This window comes from Macaca fascicularis, chromosome 1 (assembly GCF_037993035.2).
Source record: "Macaca fascicularis isolate 582-1 chromosome 1, T2T-MFA8v1.1".
Classification (NCBI taxonomy): domain Eukaryota; kingdom Metazoa; phylum Chordata; class Mammalia; order Primates; family Cercopithecidae; genus Macaca; species Macaca fascicularis.
Genome location: NC_088375.1, coordinates 136,466,908 through 136,488,226, shown reverse-complemented (window position 1 = coordinate 136,488,226; position 21,319 = coordinate 136,466,908). Strand labels below are relative to the sequence as shown.

At 37.4% G+C, this 21,319-nt stretch overlaps 1 protein-coding gene across 14 annotated transcripts in view; it reads right to left on the bottom strand.

The window, feature by feature from the left end:
- Positions 1 to 14,657, bottom strand: part of DPYD (dihydropyrimidine dehydrogenase) — an 863,430-nt gene extending 848,773 nt beyond the window's left edge. For 10 of the 14 annotated variants that reach the window (XM_005542629.4, XM_065549291.2, XM_074000943.1 and 7 more), the window contains exon 1: positions 14,507 to 14,657. In XM_005542629.4, the coding sequence (XP_005542686.3) occupies positions 14,507 to 14,545 (39 nt within the window). In that variant the 5' untranslated portion in view covers positions 14,546 to 14,657. Of the gene's footprint in view, positions 1 to 14,058; positions 14,279 to 14,506 lie in introns of those variants that run through there. The other 4 variants (XM_065549305.2, XM_074000936.1, XM_074000945.1 and 1 more) reach the window with 2 other exon arrangements.
- Between the last annotated feature and the right edge of the window lie 6,662 nt (positions 14,658 to 21,319).

Genomic DNA, 21,319 nt, shown 5'->3' with positions numbered 1-21,319 from the left:
ATTTCAGCCAGGACAGCCTTCCTCCACCTGTCCTTGGAAAGTGATAACCTAATTCATTTTCTGGCCCCTAAATTACTGGATATTGAGGTAAAGGGAAACTGTAACAAAACTTATATTAATTTCTTTACCATTTATTAAATATAATCTAAATAATGGTGTAAAACTAAATTATTAAGTTGCATGAATGTGAATTTATAACACGCATATTTTAACTCTTACACCATAATTCCGAATTATCATCCCCAAGTACTCAGGACTTTCTGTCTTGATATACAATTCTTGGTGAATTTGCCTCATCTTCTGTTCTGTATCAAAAGCACATTTAGAGGAAATGCATTTATCTTTCTAACCAGACTCTAAATGGTACTTAATATAGTTCCCAAAATACAGCAAGTACTTAAAAGTTACTTATAAAATTGAGTGATTGAATAATATGTTTTGTTGGTAACTTAAACTTTGGAAAAATATATACAAGAGTCCACCCTAATCCACGGGGATATGTTCCAAGACTCCCCGAGTGGATGTCTGAAACTGCGGATAGGACTGAACCCTACATATATATATTTGTTTTCAATGCTTTTTCCATCGTAACTGAGCACTTCTCACGAACTGTAGCTGTAACTTTTATAGCCTGTGGTATAACTGCAGAACTAACAAGAATTTCTTTTTCCCTCTTCACAACTTCAGGGACAGAAGATTCATTCTTACCAAAGATCTTGGCAATCTCTGTTTCTTTCCTTAAGTCAAGAACTTTCACCTTTTCACTTAAGGAAGCACTTTACTGCTTCTCTTTGGCATATATGAATTGCCTCCATCACTACTCTTGCACTCTAGAGCCATTATTAAGTAAAATACGAGTTTCTTGAACACAAAGGACTCCAATATTGCCACAGTCATCTGAGAACTAGGATGGTGACTAAGTGACTAGCAGGCAGGGAGCTTGCACAGTGTGGAGACCCTGGCTGGACAAAGTAATGAGTCATGGGCTGGGCAGGAAGGAGCAGGACGATGCAAGATTTCATCACAATACCTAAAATCATGCAATTTAAAACTTATGAATTATTTATTTCTGGAATTTTACGTTTAATACTTTCAGAACTAAAACTACAAAAAGCAAAAAATTGGATGAAGGGAAACTGCTGTGTTTAATTTTTAGTGTGGGTTTTTAAAAATTATCTACTTGGTTCTTCTCCATGTTTAATAACAAACATCTTTTCCCTTCATATAAGGACTGTGCATATCTGTAAATTAAGCAACTTCATGATAATAACAGCTTACATTTGCATTTGTTCTTAATGTATTTCTACCAAACAACAACACTGTAAGATAAACAGAACAAAGATCATGATTTCCAATTTATAGTTGGGGAAATAAGTTTAAGTTCACAAAGCTCAAAAGTGCCAGAACTAGGGTACTAGGATTTTAATAGCATATTTAGGAGTCTTCATATTTAGGAATAGTCAACCTCAATTACTTCCTTAAACTACGAATTTGAATTTAATAAATACTGTCTCTTACAAATGTTAGTTATCCCCAGTCTCATTTGTTCCTACTATCAAAGTATCTGAGGTCCTCCCCTGCTTCTTCCTCCCTCCCTTCCTTACATTCTTTGTCCTTCCTCTTTCGTTCTTTCCTTCCTTTCTTCCTTCCACAAATACCCCAGCTCCTTTGCAGTTCACATCAAAATTTGCATTCATTTTCTTCGGCTGCCATTAAAAAAAATTACACAAACTTAGTGGCTTAAAACAGAAATTTATTGCCTCACCCATTCTCAAGTCTAGAAGTCTAAAGTAAAGGTGTCAACCTTGCCATGTTTCCTCTGAAATCTGTAGGGGAGAATTCTTTTGTTGCCTCTTCTAGGTCCTGGCAATCCTTGTTATCCTCTGGCTGGCTGATCCATCACTCCAATCACTGTCTCCATAGTCATATGGCTATCGTTGCATATTTTTCCCCTCTTTCTTTATGGAGACAAGGCTTCACTCTGTTGCCCAAGCGGGAGTGCAGTGGTGCAATCATGGCTCACTGCAGCTTCCATCTCCCAGGCTCAAGCAACCCTCCCACCCCAGCCTCCCAAGTAGGTAGAATTACAGGCATGCACCACCACACCAAGCTAATTTGTGTGTGTGTGTTGTAGAGATGGGGTTTTGCCCTATTGCCCGGGCTGGTCTTGAAATCCTGAGCTCAAACAATCCACCCCACTTGGCCTCCCAAAGTGCTGGGATTCCAGGCGGTGAGTCACCATACCTGGCCTGGCTGTCCTTTCTTATGTATCTTCCCATCATATTTCCTCTGTGTTCTACTTCCTATAACTCAGTGCTTCTGTCATCTACCAACCCAAGGTGGTTGCCGCCACACCCTCTACCCAAATTCAGTGAGAATTTAACATCTAATTCTCTATGTCTTCAACTCCATTCTATTTTGTACACCGGTCTTAGTGACTTCAACAGACTCTTGGCTCATTTAGCACCTGCCTCTTTTTACTCACCATCTCACCACGAACAATTCTTGTTTTTCCACCCCATTGCAGCCACCATCACCCTTGGTTATAGTCTTGACTTTACCATGATTATCGCACTACCTCTAAAAGCTTTCTTTCAAACATACCACTCCAATCTTTATCTCCAACAACATTCCACTTTCCAAGAATTATCTGACCTTACTGAAACCATCAATCCATGGAGCATGTCACTGGTGTTTTCAGTAGTCCTCTCATTCTCCTATGCTGACTTCCCTCAGATCAGCTTCCAGGATACAATGTTATGACTTCTTCACAACATCCTTAATTCCCTATTCTTCTCTCACTCCAACTTTGTTGCTCAAGCAAAACTAATCCACTTAAACCTATCTCTTTACATCTTCTTTGCCTGAACCCAAGCAGTGAAAAGTGGATGGAGAACAATCCACAATTATGTTCACTGCTCTCATGTTCAATTCTTGACTGCAAGTATCAAGTAGAAAACAAATACTGCCTAACAATCCTACTATACTTCTATACTTCCTCATTATTTTCATTATCCTACTTTCCAGAAAATCTATTCATACTTTCACCTGTTCTTCAAAATTTTACAGCCTGTTTTCCTCTCACCCTCAGTTGGAAATTCTGCCTCATACTCTTACTGAGAAAATTAAAACCATCCATCAGAAGAGGGAACTTATTGTTCCACCACCCAATGTGTCACCTCTTTGTCTCACCACCTATTCTAAAACTTATATTATCAATCCTGTTCCCTCTCACCAAAAGAATCCCTTTATACAAGTAATTATCCCCTCTATGTCCTTCAACTCTAGTTTCCCTACGGCAACTCTTCCCTTAACATATATACGTGCTCTGTTATCCCTCTCCAGCTACTTCCCTATTTTCTGTTCCCCTTTACAGGAAAACTTTTCTCTAGCATTTCCCAATGCCATTGTCTTACTTCCTCATAATCAATTTTCTTCTCAAACCATTTTTATTAGGCTTCTTTCCCCAGTGGCTATTGTCAAGCTCACACTTTTTCAATGTTAACAAGTTAAAAGAAATCTTTATGCCCTCAACTTATCCTCCCAACAGCAGATAAGAAAGTTGACTACATACACATCCTTCCTCCTTCCTTGATTTCTTGACTATCTTCTCCTCTTCTCAATGCCCAAAGTCCTCAGTCCCTTGTCGAGCTACGCTGCCTTTAAGTATTAAAGACTTTAAATACATCTTTATGTCAATAATTCCTCAATTTCTATCCCCAGCTATGGCTTCTTTACAGACCTCTAAAAGCTTACTCTCAGCTGCCTATGTGATATCTTGACTGTGCTATCCAATAGTGATTTCAAACTGAATGCCATTACATACTACATTTGTGTCCCCCACACCTGTTACTTCTTTTTGTTTACCAGACTAACTTTAATCCCACCTCTTTGATTTACTTTCATTTTTCATCAAAAGCCCCTAGCACACTTCTATTGATCTTCTAGATTTCAGTTCAAATGTCACCTCTATAGGGAGGCGTTCTCTGACTACCATGTAAAAAAAGACCCTACTAGCCATTCTGCATCACATTTTCTTTGTTTATTTTTATAAAGGCTCATGAATTATCTGAAATTACTGTAAATTAAAGAATTTTTTCTTACTATTGTTCCTCCATTAGTATGCAATTTTATTGACTGCAGAATTCTTTTCCGTCTTGTTTGAAAATGTGTTTCCAACATCTAGACCAGTGCCTAGCACATTAGGAAAAAATTAATATTTTAGATTTAAAAAAAAAGAGTAAGGTTTCTGTGTTTTAAAGAAGACTAAAATAACATTGTCAAAGAGATAAAAAAGTCACTGAAGTCAAAACAATAGGTGGTAGCCATTATTAAAAATTTAATACTTAATATTAATTGCATACTTGCCACATGCTAGAAGGATTAAAAAGGACGAATCTGTAGTATTTTCTTCAACCACACAACAATCCTGTAATGTAGGTATGATTTCTATCCCCACTTTTACAATGAGGAAACTGAAACATAAAATGTTTAAGTTGTTTGCCAAGGTCAAAACTAGTAACTGGCAGAGCTAGGATGTGAACGTTAGCACTCTAATTCCAGAGCCTATACTCTTAACCACAAATCTATGCTGTCCTTTCACTATAATCAGAATAAATATTAATTATCTATTATTCATTATCAATAAATATTATAAGGGACTGAGGTTATCAGTGTACTGCTGTTTCTGAATTTATCTGAGGTTAGTTTGGGTAGATTTTATGTTTCCAACATAACATTTATTTTGTTGTGATTTTATGACACATTAGCATCTAGTTTTCTTAAAATTTGTTATACTTCTACTTTTCTTATTTGTATTCTTATATACTTTTTTTCTTATTTTACTCTTACATTAAAATATTGTTAAAAAATAATTTGTTTAAAAGAAAACCCAAAATATTTTAAAATGTGGAAAAAATGTTTAAAATTTACCAATATTCAAACAAATGCAAATTAAACCAATCAGACAAAATTTTCACCTAATTGTTTATTTTTAAAAAAATAATTCTTATTAACACTTGAAAGGGTATCATTTTATACATACTCATACAGCTACTAGCAGTTCTATGAATTAGTAGTACCATGTAGACATCAACTTGAAAATATTTCAAATCCTTAAAGCAGTCATACCTACCATTGATGATTCCCTTCTAGGATCCTGTAATATTGTGATCTTAAGTATAAAGGATGTTTTAGTTTTGTTTCTTACTGTCCAGTCTTGGAATAGAAGGGGTGATGGGCAGTCCTTTTCATGAGCCACATACCAATTTTTCTCTGCAAATGTTTTTATCTCTTTCGGAAAAGACGGAGCCTTGAGCATACCAATGTCTGGAGTTTGGGCTGCAAGTAAACTTTAGCTTTAAAATGTAGCAAAAATCAAGAGTCATTTTGGATAACACAGCAGAGGAAGAAGTATGTTTTGCTTCATTTAATTTGTATGTGGGAGAAAAATGTGTTGAGTCAAAAGTAGTTACACTCATGGACCCTTTCTTCTCTGAGTACCAGGAAGGAAAAAAAGGAAAATGTACACACACATGCTTGTGCATATGCACATGCACACACATGACAACCCATACTTCTAAAATAAAGGCAGGCTAGGATAAAATAATTCTTTGAGAATCTGGTCTGCCAGAGTGGTCTGTTCTTGGGGTGAGGGTGGGAAGGCTGGGATAATATAAAAGTTTCCATCACATGATGAGACAGCTGCAGTTAGTATTACATTTACTCATTCTAGATAACAACCTGAGATTTATCCATTCACGACCACAATCTGAGATTTATGAATGTTCCATCCAAGATAACAACCTGAGGCTCAACCTCACTCTTCCTTTTCTCCAGGGCGGAAAAAATAAGGAACCATGCAGGCTGTCAAGCCATTCTCTAGAAAGAAACGCTATTATCAGCCCTGAGTTAAAAGGAAATCACATCCCTATCAAAGGGAACTAGATCCAGGTGCCTGCCTGTTCTATTACCTAGAATCAGTGTTAGGAAGATGAGGCAAATGAGTAATTGGTTCCATTTCTATTTTGCCCTTTCTGTCTTTGCACCCCAAAGTGGCCCCCTTTTCCTTTTTTAAAACATATTTTCAAAGACACTTAATTCAGTTGAAGCACACAGGTGAGAAGGGCAGAACCGAAATGCACTATATATCATTGAGCCAACACTCTCAAGTGTATTTCCAGCACAATGCTTTAAGCAAATAAAAAAAAATTGTGCTGAAACATTGTTCTTAATAACTGACTACTAAAAAACAAGGTAAATGCCTGATAGTAAGAGGGAGACTTGAATACATTTTGATATCTCCACCCACAAGGAATGTTATGCTGTGACTTAAAAGTAAAGTTAATAAGAATGCGAAGAAATGCTTTTGATAGGACAAGAAAACAAATATCAAATTATGTATGACTAAAAGTATTTAGGGAAAAATTACCTGGTGCACAGGAAAGAAACGTACTACAACAATATTACATGGATGACTTGAGTGGGATGACTGTGTACTTTTGGGGTCAACTTTTGATTTTAGTTTTCTGCATTTTTTAAATCTTCTGTAATAATCATGAAAACTAAAGCATAATAAAAGTTAACACCTTTATTACACTACGGTTACACTAAAAGTTAACAGGAATGAACATTTTGTGGTGAATGGTAACACGCGTTAGCCCTAGGGATCTGTGAGGGGAACTGAATGCCTTTCTTCTTTGAACTGTGAAGAAGTTTAAATTTTTACCCCAGCACTCTTCAATGTTTGGCATAGAGAGACATCTGAAAGAAGGCCCCGCAAAGCTCTCAGGTCCACTGTGGCACAAGGAGTCAGATTAGTAGAGCTTGAATTCTGGGGACCCCATTGCTTATGCCACAGTTTTCATCTACAATCATCAATCAACAAACACACTGAAGAAACTGGCATAGAGTCCCACCTCCTTTTTTTGAATCTCTGGTATTAATTTCTAGTTAAAGACAGCATAATCCAAAACATACAAAATGTAAATTTATTAATTCCAGATCACCCTTACACAGAACTCCAGCAATATAAAGTAGGATTGAACTTTTTTTGTATTCTCAGGTGAAATTTAGATTTAGCTTGTCCATTAGATTAAAAAAGAAAAGGCAGCAAGCAGACATATAAAAAGTTTAAAATCAGGTGAATAAGTATATCAAATTCACATAGCTGGTATAAATAGTACACTCAGACCTACCAAGTTTGTAAATTGAGGAGCTAAGATCTCTGCATTTCCTTAATATGATCACACACCAGGTCACATTTCCAAACAATTTCACCATTGCCATGTTTTATTTCAAACCATCCTTAAAAGACTCATCAATACGAAATTCACTGAAGAATCAGCAAACTTCACAGTGGCTGAATGATTCCCACAAGGTCAGACAGCAAGGCATCTATGGCATGAAGAAAAATTATCCCCAGGCTTATCCTGTATCTTGGGAAATGTACTCATTTTAATTGACAAATAGTAAATATATATTCTACTATTTTGCTGGCAATTTTCACATGACCTTTTCATTAGGCATGGTAACATTTTTATAAATTTTATCATACTACAATTTTTCATGTCAGTCTTAAAGAATTTCATAAAAGTTAAGATCTACCTGGTGAGTCAATCTTGGGTAGGTACACTGAGTTGTAAGTTGGAGGATAAAGTTTTTGGAGAGCAGTAAAAGTGCTGGGGGTTTTGAGGAGTGGAGGCGGAGGAGAACCAGCAGAGAGAGGTGAGGGATAAAACATGGGGGGAGGAGGAAGTGCAGTCAGGGCTTCATCCATGATCACCTCCTATATAAATCAGGCCAGGAGTTGACATGTAATTTTGTGTGGGTCCCCTGAGAAGTGGCCCTCAGGGATTAATTATTGATGAAGAGATTTTTCTTCAAAGTGGCCCAGTCAAGAGTGCCTCAAGGGGACATTCATAAGTGCTTATAATATCAATTTCCAAGCACCTGGGAGGTAGGGATACAGATTATCTCTTTAATTATTATGATGGAGGTAAAGTCTAGCAAAAATGTTGTTATGTAGCCAAGGTAAAATTCTCAAAGAAATGAAATTATTGTAACTAGTATAAAAAGTTTAATATATGAGCCATCTCTCGGTAAGATCACACTTTACCTTTTCCTGGTGCAAAATAGGTTATCTCCAACCAACTCTTTCCTTTCCTAGGAGCTAAAAGAGTTATTCATAAGCAAATGCAGTGTGTTTAGGGATGCTTAAAAGTTTAGAAAAAAATTGTCTTTGAAGCTAGTATGTTTGCTTAGAGAGAAGATAAGTTAACTCCAGTTAGCACACGGAAATATAGGGGTTTGTTTTAATTATGTAGGAATTTCTTTTCAGAAAAAATTAATGTCAACTGCCTTCTACATTTCTATGAGAATGCCAAAAAAAAAAAAAAAAAAAATTCACCTATGCACTAGCCCTGACCTAGTCTCAAAAACACTCAGAAAAACGCAGAAGAATCAATCCATATTTATGTTACAGTAAAAAAAGTAAGGATAGGGGCCAGCCTGGATTTGAATCTCACTAACCTATGTAATAGATGTGAATAGTCTTGTAAAACAAAACCTAGGCCATATAGTTCCTTTGTATCACCTGAAAATTACACCAGTGGGCTGGCAGTACAACCGGTACTAAAAACATATTTTTAAACAGAAATGAAATGAAATGGGTCTCTTTAAATTGATCTGAATTTCAGAAACTCCCCAATCTCCCTCATAATATTGACAAATGTTAATTCAGTAACTTTTTCATAATAGATATATGCAACATTTATGAATCTACAATGCACCTCTTTCATAATTCTTTTAACTTCATTAACTCTTCCCTTTCTCATAGATTCTAATAGACTTCAATACCACTAGTTGATTACTGGAGTAAAAATAAATTCTTGCCAATTGATGTTCATATAGTATACATGATAGATGCAGTAATAACATTTAAAATAAGTGTAACCAATTTAAAAAGCATATATTTACGTGACAAATGCTGTCTGAAGCATTCTGTGTATGTGACTCCAATTAATCGTTACAGCTACTGCATGAAATACATAGGATTAAATTCAATTCACAGAAGAAAAAATGACAGTCCAAGAAAGAAGTTGACCACAGTCATACAAATAAAATAAAAGAGTGACAGGATTTTAACCTAGGTCTGTTTAAATACAATGTTTTCTTTTTGTACTAACCATGAAATGAAGCTTGATTTGGGGAAATACAAAATAAATAACTTCATACAAAAGTACTCAATTCCTGACATCAATACATATAAATACATATGTATTCATGGTGAACTGGCTAAAAGTTATATGTTGAATTTAAATGCAGATGTTTCATATCTACTAGTGTAACATTTTAATTAAAAGCAATGGAAGCAGTAATAATTATAAACCACAGGAAAGACATAATCCTATTAAGAGTTATCTCAGTAGTATAATTGGCTCCAGGATATCAGTGAACACCCACACGATTGATATTTGAGGCCAAAAACACCTTCTGTCTTGATATGGAGGATTATGAGCAAATGAAGTCCAGAAGGTAAACATGTCACATTTTAAAATCAAAGTCTCAATTATAGATAAAGGTATAATCTTACAATGCTTTATTAAATATTTTTAATTAAGGTAGAATATAAACAAAATAAAATTTTCTTTACAATTTTAAGGACTGAAGGGCTCTGCAACATATTTGTCATGCATCCATACAGCAGAGAGGCAGAAAAATAAATTGGCCAATCCTGCTTTTTGATCTCCTCTTTAGCTGTATTGAAGCCTGGATTATATCAAATCTCTCATCAGATTTTCTTTGTCATGATTTTCTATGACAATCTTTTTTCAGTCTCACTGTCTTTTAGTTTTAGTGTTCCAAACCATCACTTATATTTATGCTAATTATTAGAATTATCCCACAGTGATCAGACATCTTTATTTTACTAGGAGTTCCAGCTTTCAGCCCTTGTGTTGTTGCTAGTTTATACAGAGTTCAGTAAGATACTGTATTCAAATAGTTAAAGAAAAGTATGATAGCTTAAAGATCTTCCATAACTGCATCAGTATTTTGACTCTAGATCTTCTCAGTGTCCTTATCAATTCCTTACTGTTAATATTCATCTTTTTTAAAGTAAATTTTTCTTCTAGAATGTAACAAAGGAGGCCACTGAATTCCAGCACTTTACAATTAAGCAATCAGTCAACATCATTTGCTATCATTAAGACTAAGCAGATCCAATCTAAAAATCACCCTCCATCAAGATCCATCATTAGTCATTAATCTCACAGATTTTAATTGAACTACCAAAACTGTTCATCTGAATTCATGTTCAAGGGATGGAATTTTTCGTTAAACTGCCCAGAACTTTGGTGGGCCAAGCTGAAAGGTTCACTTGAGCCCAAGAGTACAAGGCCAGCCTGGGCAATATACTGAGACCCCCCATCTCTATTTTAAAAAACTGCACTGAAATACATATCAACATGCTCAACTATAGAAATATGCAGTACCTTAAAACTACAGGAAGCTACCATTAGAATCAGTGACTCCTCAAATCAGATAATCAGAAACATTTCTACCGTCCAGCTAAACTCCTTAGAAAGGAGAAACACTTCAAAGTAAAACTATGTCCCACAAAACAGCTTAAAGTAGGAAGTACAAGGATGTTTTCAACAACTCTAACTCACAAAATAGGTTTAAAAAGTTAAAGCTTTAAAAGTCTTAATTATTTAAGAATACATTTCCATAAGATCTGCAGTGCCCAATCAATAAAAGGAAGGAGAAAAGAAATGACTGTTACTTAGACATTCAGTAAAAACATAGCCATTTAAATAAATAAACAACTCATGGCTTTCTGTAAAGTAGAATCTTTATTGTCTTTTTTGGATCCATTCTTCTTCTTCCTCCCCAGCAGCAAAGGCAATTATGATAAAGGGTGTTCTGAAAATTTTTTTGCCATCTCTGCCAATTCATAACCCATGATTCTTCTTGTTGCAAAATTTGTAAAGTCCACTTTCTCCAAGTCTTTCCCATTATGCTTCTATTTTCCAAATTCGCTATTTTTAATCTCATTTTCCTAGTTAATCATACAGAAAATTCCCAATTACCTTTTCAATGAATAGAAGTCATAGTATCAGCAATTCAGAAACCATTTCTGTTTGACTCAAAATGCATTTGATTTTGTGGACAATGGACTAAAATCCCCTTTTCATTCAGGGTAAATGTGAATTGAGTTTATAACCCTCTAACATTCACTAACTGATAATTCAAGGGATGGACCTTGTGATTGTGACTGTGGGAGCAGTAGAGTAACAGACAGCAACTTGGTTTGGCTCTAAATATTTATCAAAATTACTAGTATTCAAATAGTTAAAAGTTTGCTGCAGCTGCATACATTTTCGTTTAGATATATGCTTTCAAAGTCTATTCTCATTATCCTTGCCAGTAGAGGGGAACAAGGTCTTGAACAAAAGAGAACTCTTTCAAAATAATTCTCATTTCCTTTCAAATGTGCAGATATTCACAATACACTGGTTGTCAATTCAATCTGAATGAAGTACTGTGAAGTTACTGCTGAGGCCTGGGAAAGCGACCAATGTCCAACTCTAACCTTCTTTGAAACAATCCCAGGAGAGTCTGTATTAAAGTCATCGTTGACAAAATTCAGACTGTATCCAAACAGCATGCTCACAAAGCAAAATATCTTCTAAAAGCATATAAGTACTATTAATGGACTTTAAAATGCTAATCATTTCATTGGAAGTGATTTTCCTGAGAATAAGATATATTTTTCTGTTATCTTTATTTTTTAACATGTTGGCCTTTTTTTCCAACAAGATGTTGTCAACTTATGACATTTGTTGATTATCCTTACTATTATTATTTTCCTTAGCAGATTTTCCATGTGCAATTCAGAGAGGGTAGGTAACTTGCCCAAACACACAGCTTAAAGTTAGACCTCAATCAGAGGCAGTTGGTTTCAGAAGCCAGGCTCTGAACCACATTAATATACCTGAAAAAAACTTGATTTTTCATGCAACTTCTATGATTACAACAACAATAATTCTGAGTAGATGAGCTAGGTCCTATCACCAAGTAACATATCCTATCCTTGCCTATCTCCCAGTCCATGGATATTCCAGCTATGGATTTTGGTGATCTGATTGTTTTCCATGTTCCTAACCCTCAAATCCTGAGGGAATATTGGATTCAGACTAGAAATTATGAAATAAGCACACAAAGCACCTTTATATATACCTCAATAACTTTTCCACCAGAAACAAAGATATTTCTTGGCTGTTTCACTGAAACATGAGGTTCTGTAGTTAGCTCATAGAGAAAAGTCAGTTACTATTAGAGTAGGTTGTTATCACCTTCTGTTCTTTTAACAATTGTCAAGTACTTTTCACATTTATCAATGTGTTCTTATCACATTCATTAACCGCTTCATACCAATATTTTAAAAATATTACTTGCTTATCCATGTATTTGAAGCTAAAACAATGATCACAATCAGATCAATCTCTAGACAATGGTTGTAATGAATTTGTTCAAGAAAAGCATTCAAATTTGATGGAAAACTGAGCCTTTATAATTCATTCTACTTCTTCAACACAAAAATGAACTTTGGTGAGTCAAGAGGATCAACTGAGGCATTTATGCTTGAATGTGCTCCCCTAGGCTTAATGTATTTTTCCTCACTGCATTATATTTTAATGATTAATTTCATGCTCTTTCATGGTGTTTCAGCTCATGAATCACGGGTATTACTTTGAGGGAAAAGTAAGGTGCTGTGAGTGATGAAAGATGTTACTGATTAAAGTGTTGCACATATGAACTACATAAGAGCTGAAGGTGTTTGAACACCAGGAATCTAGACTAAAAGTAGTATTAGGCAAACTGGCCGTGTGGACTAAAGTTGAATTCAGTGGAGGGAGTGGAAAGGATGTGATTCTTAAATGTTCTTAGTTGAAACAATATATGAAATCAAGCTGGGCATTCAATGTTTCACTGGCATCTTTCTCCTCAGTAGAATGTAAGAACTGATTTCAAAGACAACTGCAGAGAAAGAAATCAGTTAAGCAGATAACACACTATTCTGAAATTAAACAGCCAAAAGCCACCCATCCTAAGACAACTCTGATATCTGAAATCAATACTGCCGTAATACTGCCAAAAGTTTGTTTTTCAACTTATTTAAAAAAAAAAAAAAAGTTAAGTCAAAGTCACAAGGACCAAAAAGGAATAGACTACCCTAAATGAAATACAGAAAAAGACAAGTATCTCTTATCCTGCACACAGATGAACAAATATCTGCTAAATATATCATATTGCTCAATATCAAAAAGTCAACTCTCCATAACAGAAACCAAAAGTAAACTAACTAGAGATGTCTACATAATACACTTTGGCTCTTGTTACTAAAATGATTTTTCAAACCAAGTTAGGGAGCTGGAGAAAACAGGACTACCTCCTCCCAGAATATAAAGTTTCTTCAATCAATTACAGAGGCAAAATGTGGCCACAGCAGCTATTTTGCAAACAGGTGGTTTGCAAAACTTTTACTTAAGCCGCCAAAAGGACTGACGAAAGGAAAATTTTGTTATTTCTAAAGAAAACACCCACACACACACATAATTTTCTACCAGAGTAGAAGACTCAAATAAAGAAAAGCCCCAAACAAAACGGAAAACTAAAAAGCAGTTTGTCTTAGCTCAAAAGTGCTGACTTTGGTTTAGTATGTGTAAAATCACTGTTTATAATTAAATCCTTTTCATCGCATGTATTAAGGTACTAGAGAGAAAGGCAATGCCATGTCGTTTCAGGTAGGACCTTATTTACAGAAAAAAAAAAAAAAAAGATGATTTTTTTCTTTTTAACAGAAACGGAGTGCAAGAGGGAATCAAAAACCGTTGAGAGGAGAGAAAAATACATTTGTTTTTCTGAGGGCACTGCATTTTTCATGTTCTGAATACTTTGTTCCACTCTCTCCATGTTAAATTATTTCATAAATAATACTATGGCTAGAGGCGACTGCTACAGCTGACACACAGATGTTTTATTTCTATATTTCACCTTTGCAAACAGCAGGATTCAGCTCCTGGAGATGGGGGCAGTGGAGAGGTGTCCAGAAACGACATACAGGAGGTGAAGGGGTAAAACGTGTGGGAAACAGGAGCTCCTACCCCCTAGAGTCCACCTCTCTGGAATTCCGGTGCTTCTTCAGTCACTGACATTCGGGGCAGGACAAGACATGATTCCTGAAATCTCTTCCGAAGTAAACAGGTCCCGACGCAAAGGGCACCCCCTCCAGTTGCGGAAAGTCCTCCCCTTCGCTCCCCGCCTGCCCACGCGGGTCTCTGGCTCCGCGCTCTTCCGCCTCCCCCGCAGATCTCCCACGGGGGAAACTTTCCCGCGTCTCTCACTCTCCAGGCCGCTGTGGCCGCGGGGACCTCCCCGGCACCGACCAGCAGGGCACCCCCCACCATCCCGCCACCACCGACGAACCAGGCGAAGTCCGTACCTCGATGTCCGCCGAGTCCTTACTGAGCACAGGGGCCATGGCAGTGCCTACAGTCTCGAGTCTGCCAGTGACAGACCCTCCTTGCGTCCTCAAGCTCCAGCCAGAGAGCCAAGTGACAGCAGCCGGAGCGCGAGTGGAAAATAGGCAGACTAGGGCCGGCGGCGCGGGGGCGGAGCGGGCGCGGAGCGGGCGCGGGGCGGCAACGCCCCCGGGGCGGGGCTGCGCGCTCGGTCCTGCGGCTCCCGCGCCAGGCACAGCAGCCGCAGTCCGGCCTTCCCAGTTCAGCCCGCTCCGCGCCCCAGCCTGGAAGCTTGTTTTCCTTCTGCAAGCGGAAGGGAGGGAGGGAGTACAGCACCCGCTCCGGGGACTGGCCTTTACTCTCTAAACTGCTAAAAACTGAGCTAGGCAGGCGGGGCCAGATACGAGGAATCCCCGGGATTAAAGGTAAAAGCAGTCCGCGCTCCAAGCAACAGCTTGCACTTTTTCTTTTCTTCGGCACAAACCCCGCGAGATGTAGATACATTGTCGGAGGGGCAACTGCATCTTCAGGAACTCCTCAGGGATGAAGTAGTAGATGTTCCTCCATCCATCCACCAAGTAGGCGGGCGGGGTTTGAACTGCAGTGGAGGATAACAGAGCATGGGTCTTCAGAGAGTTCACAGTCCCTGCGGGGAGGGGAGGGAGGCGAGCAAAAACATCCACAGCCCGCAGCAGCATACAGGAAGTGCCGCAGGTGGTACATAATCAAGGTTGTCTTTTTGCAGGAAAATCCCATTTTAATGGTCATTTTTAAAAATATATTTTTATTCTAAAATGTGAAGCTCTTTTGAAAAGTTGCTCTTCATTTTTGCTCCAGAGCTTGCTGAGGAAAAGGGAGAGATTTCCTGTAGAGTTGGTCCCAATCCAGAAAACATTCACCTTGTTTTTGAGGATCTCTGTACTCCAGACCTCTCTCCTTTTCTTCCCGTCCCACCCCCGTTAGATGCATCCCACATCTCTTCTACCATAACACTTTCTGTTAGGACATTTGCGGCACTCCTTCATGCTTTTGGCTAGACAGTGACACCTTGGAGTCAGGTATTTTTCCCTTATCATTATTTTTTCATTAGGTCATTCATCGCTTTATTCAACAAATATGTTTATTGAGCATTTTCAATATGCCAGTCACAGACACTGTGCTAGGTTCTCCGGATATAATCTTCAGGAATACACATCACTCTCATGGAGATTATACTCAGAATAAGCAAGTAAGCAAAATGTGATGCCTGCTTGTAAGATGAAAGAATAATAGGACAGAATAGCTAGGGCATGGGTACCTTAAGTGGTTGAGAAGGCTTCTCTGAACCATCAGATTGCCTTCCAGACCTGGAACTTACTAAGAAATGGATACATTTTTCTTGAATCAAATATTAAGAGACACTAGAAAGTTAAATGGAAACCTTAGAATCATCTTTGACTCCTTTATCCTCATTGCCTCATTTAATCTATGCCCAAACTCTGAGGAGTCAACCTCCCAAATAGATTTTGAATCATTAATTTCTCCATTTCACTGCATCCACCGTGGTCCAAGCTACTGGTATTCCAGTTTCTATTATTACCTCATCTCCACACCAGATTGAGCTTTAAAAAGTATTAACTGGCTCATGCCATACAAAGATACATCCACACACCCAGGTACCCATGGTATAAATCCTTCAATGGTTCATTGCAGTCAGAATATTATACAAACTCCCTAGTGACCTCTGAATGACCTGCTCTACCTCTCTTCTCTGCCACTCTTGCCCTGACTCATTATGTTCCAACCACAAGGTAATCTTTTCATCCTCCATCCACTTCTCTACCTTTGCACATTGCCTTCCACTTGGAGCTCTTCTTCCCCTTCTACTTATCATTTAGATCTCTCTGGAGTCTTTCTGATCTATCCCCATCACCAACAAAATTACACCCACTCTGTCTTTTTCATTCTATTTCGTCTTCATAGACGTCTCAAATGTTGTTTAAATATTTATTTGAATGTCACTTGTTTATTGTATGTCTTCTGCTTAGAGAGGAAACTCCAGAAAGAGGGGGCCTATGTCTACTTTTGTTGTTTACTGGATACTCAGTTCCTAGCTCAGGACTGAAACATAAGACACCAAGAACACTTGGTGATTGAATGAACAGAGTACATTCGTGTATACACTGAGCAGTTCATTTTAGAAACTTTAGTTTCACTGCATCACATATTCTCTTTGTCCTGCTTATTGCTAAGAAATAGGTCACAATACCTATCAATGAACTTGTAGTTAAAATGGGTCAAAATAACTACTTACCATTTCATGGAGTAACGTTCCAAAGTCAGATGTTCCTGCATCTCCCTACAACCACACCTTACCCACTTACTCTAGATCCTCCTGGAGAGAGAGACAGAGAGAGAGATCGATATCTATTTCCCTATCAGTCTAAATATATAAACACATATAAACACCCAAATACATACATACATATACACACATATGTATATATTGAGAAAAGATATGCACATATAAACATATATAAATTTACAAATATGTATAATTATAATACACATGATTTCTTCTACAATTTAATCAGTCAGGTTCAATGTCCAATTTCCTAACCTACAGGGAGGGATTATTGCTTATTGTTTATTGCTCTTTCAGGTTACACTTTAACATAAATCTTATCAGTTAGCAGTTGATCATTTATGTGTACAAGAATCCAATTTATCCTTAAGAGTTGTACAGTGTATTTTCATATTCGTTTTCTGTTATTATAATTCTCCTAAGCAACCGTGGAGGATGTCCAAAATATACTGGTTTTCCAAAGATAAGTTTCATCGGTGATAGTCAATAATCAAATATAAAATTCAAATGCTATTTACCATCCCCCCAACTTGGTCAAACAGATGTATCCTGTTCTGACATATTAATTAAGGCATCTAATCACATTGCTCATGTGCCACACCTATGCTCTGTGATCAGTGATTGAATCTAATAATATTTTAAATTCATTGAAATTGCACATTAAACACAGTTGTACCTGTAAATAATCCAAGCTGTTTAAAGTTTACTGCAAATGCGTTTGCACCACACTTTTTAAAAGTTGTAAATTATGATGGCATTTGTCAAGCTGTCCCTCCATCTGGAAGCACAGTGAAATATCAGGTGTTCCACATTAATTTTTTGTAGGCTTTGGAGAGACAGCTTATCTTTCGACCTAATAGTTTACAGTACATAAATGAATATTATTACTACCAAAGTCAGAAGTAGGGCTTATGAGTCATCTTTAATTTCACATCTAAAAAGTTATTCAATATTACAAATTTAGAAACACAATAATAATTCAGATTTCCATATGCCTTTGTTTTCCCTTTGCAGTGTAGCATTAAAAGATTTTTTGGGGGGTACACTTCTTTGAAAATGATTTCCTCTCAAAAAGTCAGAGGCCGAATGATCATGAGATGCATTTTTTCCACTATCTGATTTTCAAGGGCCAAATTAATTCCTACCCATATTGACCAGTAGGATAATGACTAAAGATCAGTTAGGCCCAGATATTTCCAGCATTCCTGTTAAAAAGACCATAAGGAATACGTTGGTTCATATTTCATGGAACAAACAGTATAATGTGCTCAACAACATGTGTATCATATTGTATATATAGCTATGCAATATATCAGGATGTATTATGTAAATGCCATAAAAAGCACAGGTAACATGGAGAAACTTCAAACCTCTCCCATAAATTTATTTAGCAATTATTTATTGAGTGCAATTGTTTCAGACACTGTGATAAGCATCAATGACATCTCAGTGGACAATAAAGACATTGTGTCTATTACCACAAACCTTTAGCCACTAAGTGAAAAACAAAAATTGCCGCTTAGTGATTTTGAATGAGTGGTTTAGCTGAATGGATTTTTATCAGAGTCAGATGTCAGCATGTATGCAATAGTGTTTTGTAAATTGCACAGTGTCATATAAATCAAATATTACAAATTTAAAAATATAATCTTTCAATGCCCACGTTCTAGAAAAATGCTATTAATGCATGATTGCCTATGAAAAATTTTGGGTAAAAAAGAGTGTCAGTGGGAGGTTTATAGACTTACCTAACTTAAATTGGTGGGGAAACCATCCTTTAGAATGAATGTCCCCTGAAATAATTTGCCTCACTACTTAGAGGTCTTTTCCTTGGCCTTGTTGGTTTCCTCTCACCATCAAAAATTGACGTAAATCCAAGAGCTGGCATTTAAAGTGGTTTCTTGTTTTATTGCTGGAATTTTATTGTTTTTTAATTTCTAGTTCATTTACATCTGAGCAAGTTCTTCATATCCTTGCCTTAAAGTATGTATTGTCCCTTTTGCTTATCTGTAGCAGATGTTATGATGTGCTTCACAGATCACCACCCATCCCCCAACCCATTCAAAACTGAGGCACTCATTCTCTCAGCTCCTGGGATTGTTAGTGGTTGACAGCTGTTGGCTGAGTCCCTCTCTGGAAATTGCCCCTGGCTAAGAGAGCCATCTCACTCAAAGTTCAAGCCCTTTCCTGGGGCAGCAGATATCCAATTGCAGCTGATGTGGGAATTTAAAGGCTGGGCCCTTACCTCAATTCAAGACACCCTTTAGGGGCCATCCCACCTTCAGAGGTCCCTCAAGGGATTAGCTGGGACATACGTTGGGACTTCAGTAGAGTTCAGCTTCTCCCTTTGTCCATCCTGCTTTATTTCCTTGCTCTCACTGGGCCTCATCCAGACAGCACTACACAATGAACATACTTCCTGCACACACATTTCTATTGCAAAGTCTGCTTCCTAGTGAACCTAAGCTTCATTGTTACCGTTGTGTGTTGATTAATGAATAGACTATACTGCATGTAAAATGTGCATGCTTATTTATCATCATGCCTCGACATAAAAATTAACTTATATTTTAAAATCTCATCATTTATTTCATTGTTCTGAGATATTTCTGTATTTGTTCATTCATTCTTATCACTGATAATTATGTGCCGAACACATGCTAGGTTCAGTGAAAAACACTAGAAGTACTATGATGAGTAAAATAAAAGTGAACTCTATTCTCCTGTGCTTTGCAGATGAGTTAGGGAGACGGACATTTGCAAAATAATCACACAAAAATATATTTACTGCAAATAGCAACATCAATGAAAAAAGGCTGTTATAGTAGAGGGTCCTGGGAAATCAATGGAGTCCTTGAGGGAATGGCCTTACTGCTGAGACCTAAAGGACAATGTAAGAGTTAAAAGGGCAAAAGGAGGTTATTAAAAGACTTCCAGGAAAGGAGAGCAAAGCCTAAAAGCTCCAGGGTCAGAGATATCCTGATAACACGGAAGAAGGCCCTGATGGCTGGAGTTTAAGCAACTAGTGCAAGAGTGACCCAGGGTGAAGCTGCAGAGATAAGCATGCCATGTTTTCTTTAGTCTTTGTTTAGGGCTTTGAACTTTATTCGCTAAGAAATGGGAAGCCATGGAATTTTTTTTTTTTTTTTTTTTTTGAGACAGAGTCTCGCTCTGTCGCCCAGGCTGGAGTGCAGTGGCCGAATCTCAGCTCACTGCAAGCTCCACCTCCCGGGTTTACGCCATTCTCCTGCCTCAGCCTCCCGAATAGCTGGGACTATAGGCGCCTGCCACCTCGCCCGGCTATTTTTTTGTATTTTTTAGTAGAGACGGGGTTTCACCATGTTAGCCAGGATGGTCTCGATCTCCTGACCTAGTGATCCGCCCGTCTCGGCCTCCCAAAGTGCTGGGATTACAGGCTTGAGCCACCGCGCCCAGCCGGAAGTTTTTTAAAGCAGAAGAATAGTATGATCAAATGTGTATTTCGCAGTATTACTCTGATTGCAATGTACGTGTAATTGTATATTCATATACTCACTTGGTTGAATGTGTGAAAATCAACCAAGGCAAGTGATTTCTGGAGATGGGCTCAGTCATTTCCTGGGCATGCTAGCCTGGGTGGTAATCATAAGTGCCATTAGAAACCAAAATAGTGCATTTCTACCATATATTAACATCATTGCTATTTAGCATGTTGTGGCACTTAAAAGGCAGATCTCTGTTTTTAATCAGAAGCCAGAAAGAAAACCTTACACTCCAGAAGGATTTCCGTCTCTCAGTCAATGGGTGTCTTTCTGTTTTCCTATATAAAATTGTAATCATCAATTTTTAATCACCTGAATAATGAATCATGTGCTGTTCTTGTTCTGCAGTTTGTTTTCATAATTTCCACTACCCCTACCCCTACACTACCCCTACACTGTAAGATCCTTAGTGGGTCTTGTATTTTTTAGTTTTTAGTGGGTCTTATATTTTTATCCTCTGTGCCTAACATAGTACCTAGTACATGGCAGGTAAATAAATATTAGGAATAATTATCATATTTTTATCTTAAAACTTCAATGCAGATCATTATTTAGCATTACTATTTTTCAACATGACAGAGAGTATAGAAAGCCTAAGGGGAAAAGCTTTCTAGTGATATACAAATAAATAAAGGGCATCAATGGCCAACTCACAAAAAAGGGAATAGAAGCAGTTAATGAAAATGTGAAAATTGAGTCAACTCAACCAGTTTTCAAAGCATTGTCAAAAAATTATAATGACATAGGGTGTTTCACACATCAAACTGGTAAAGATTTTTTAAGGAAATGAGGATGTAATAAAATTAACAGGTTCATAAGATTCTATAATGAGTAAAAACTTAGTACAGTATGTAGGTAGGGCAGTTGAGCAATACATAGCTTTCTTAGTCCATTTGACTACTATAACAAAATGCCATAAAGTGGGTGGC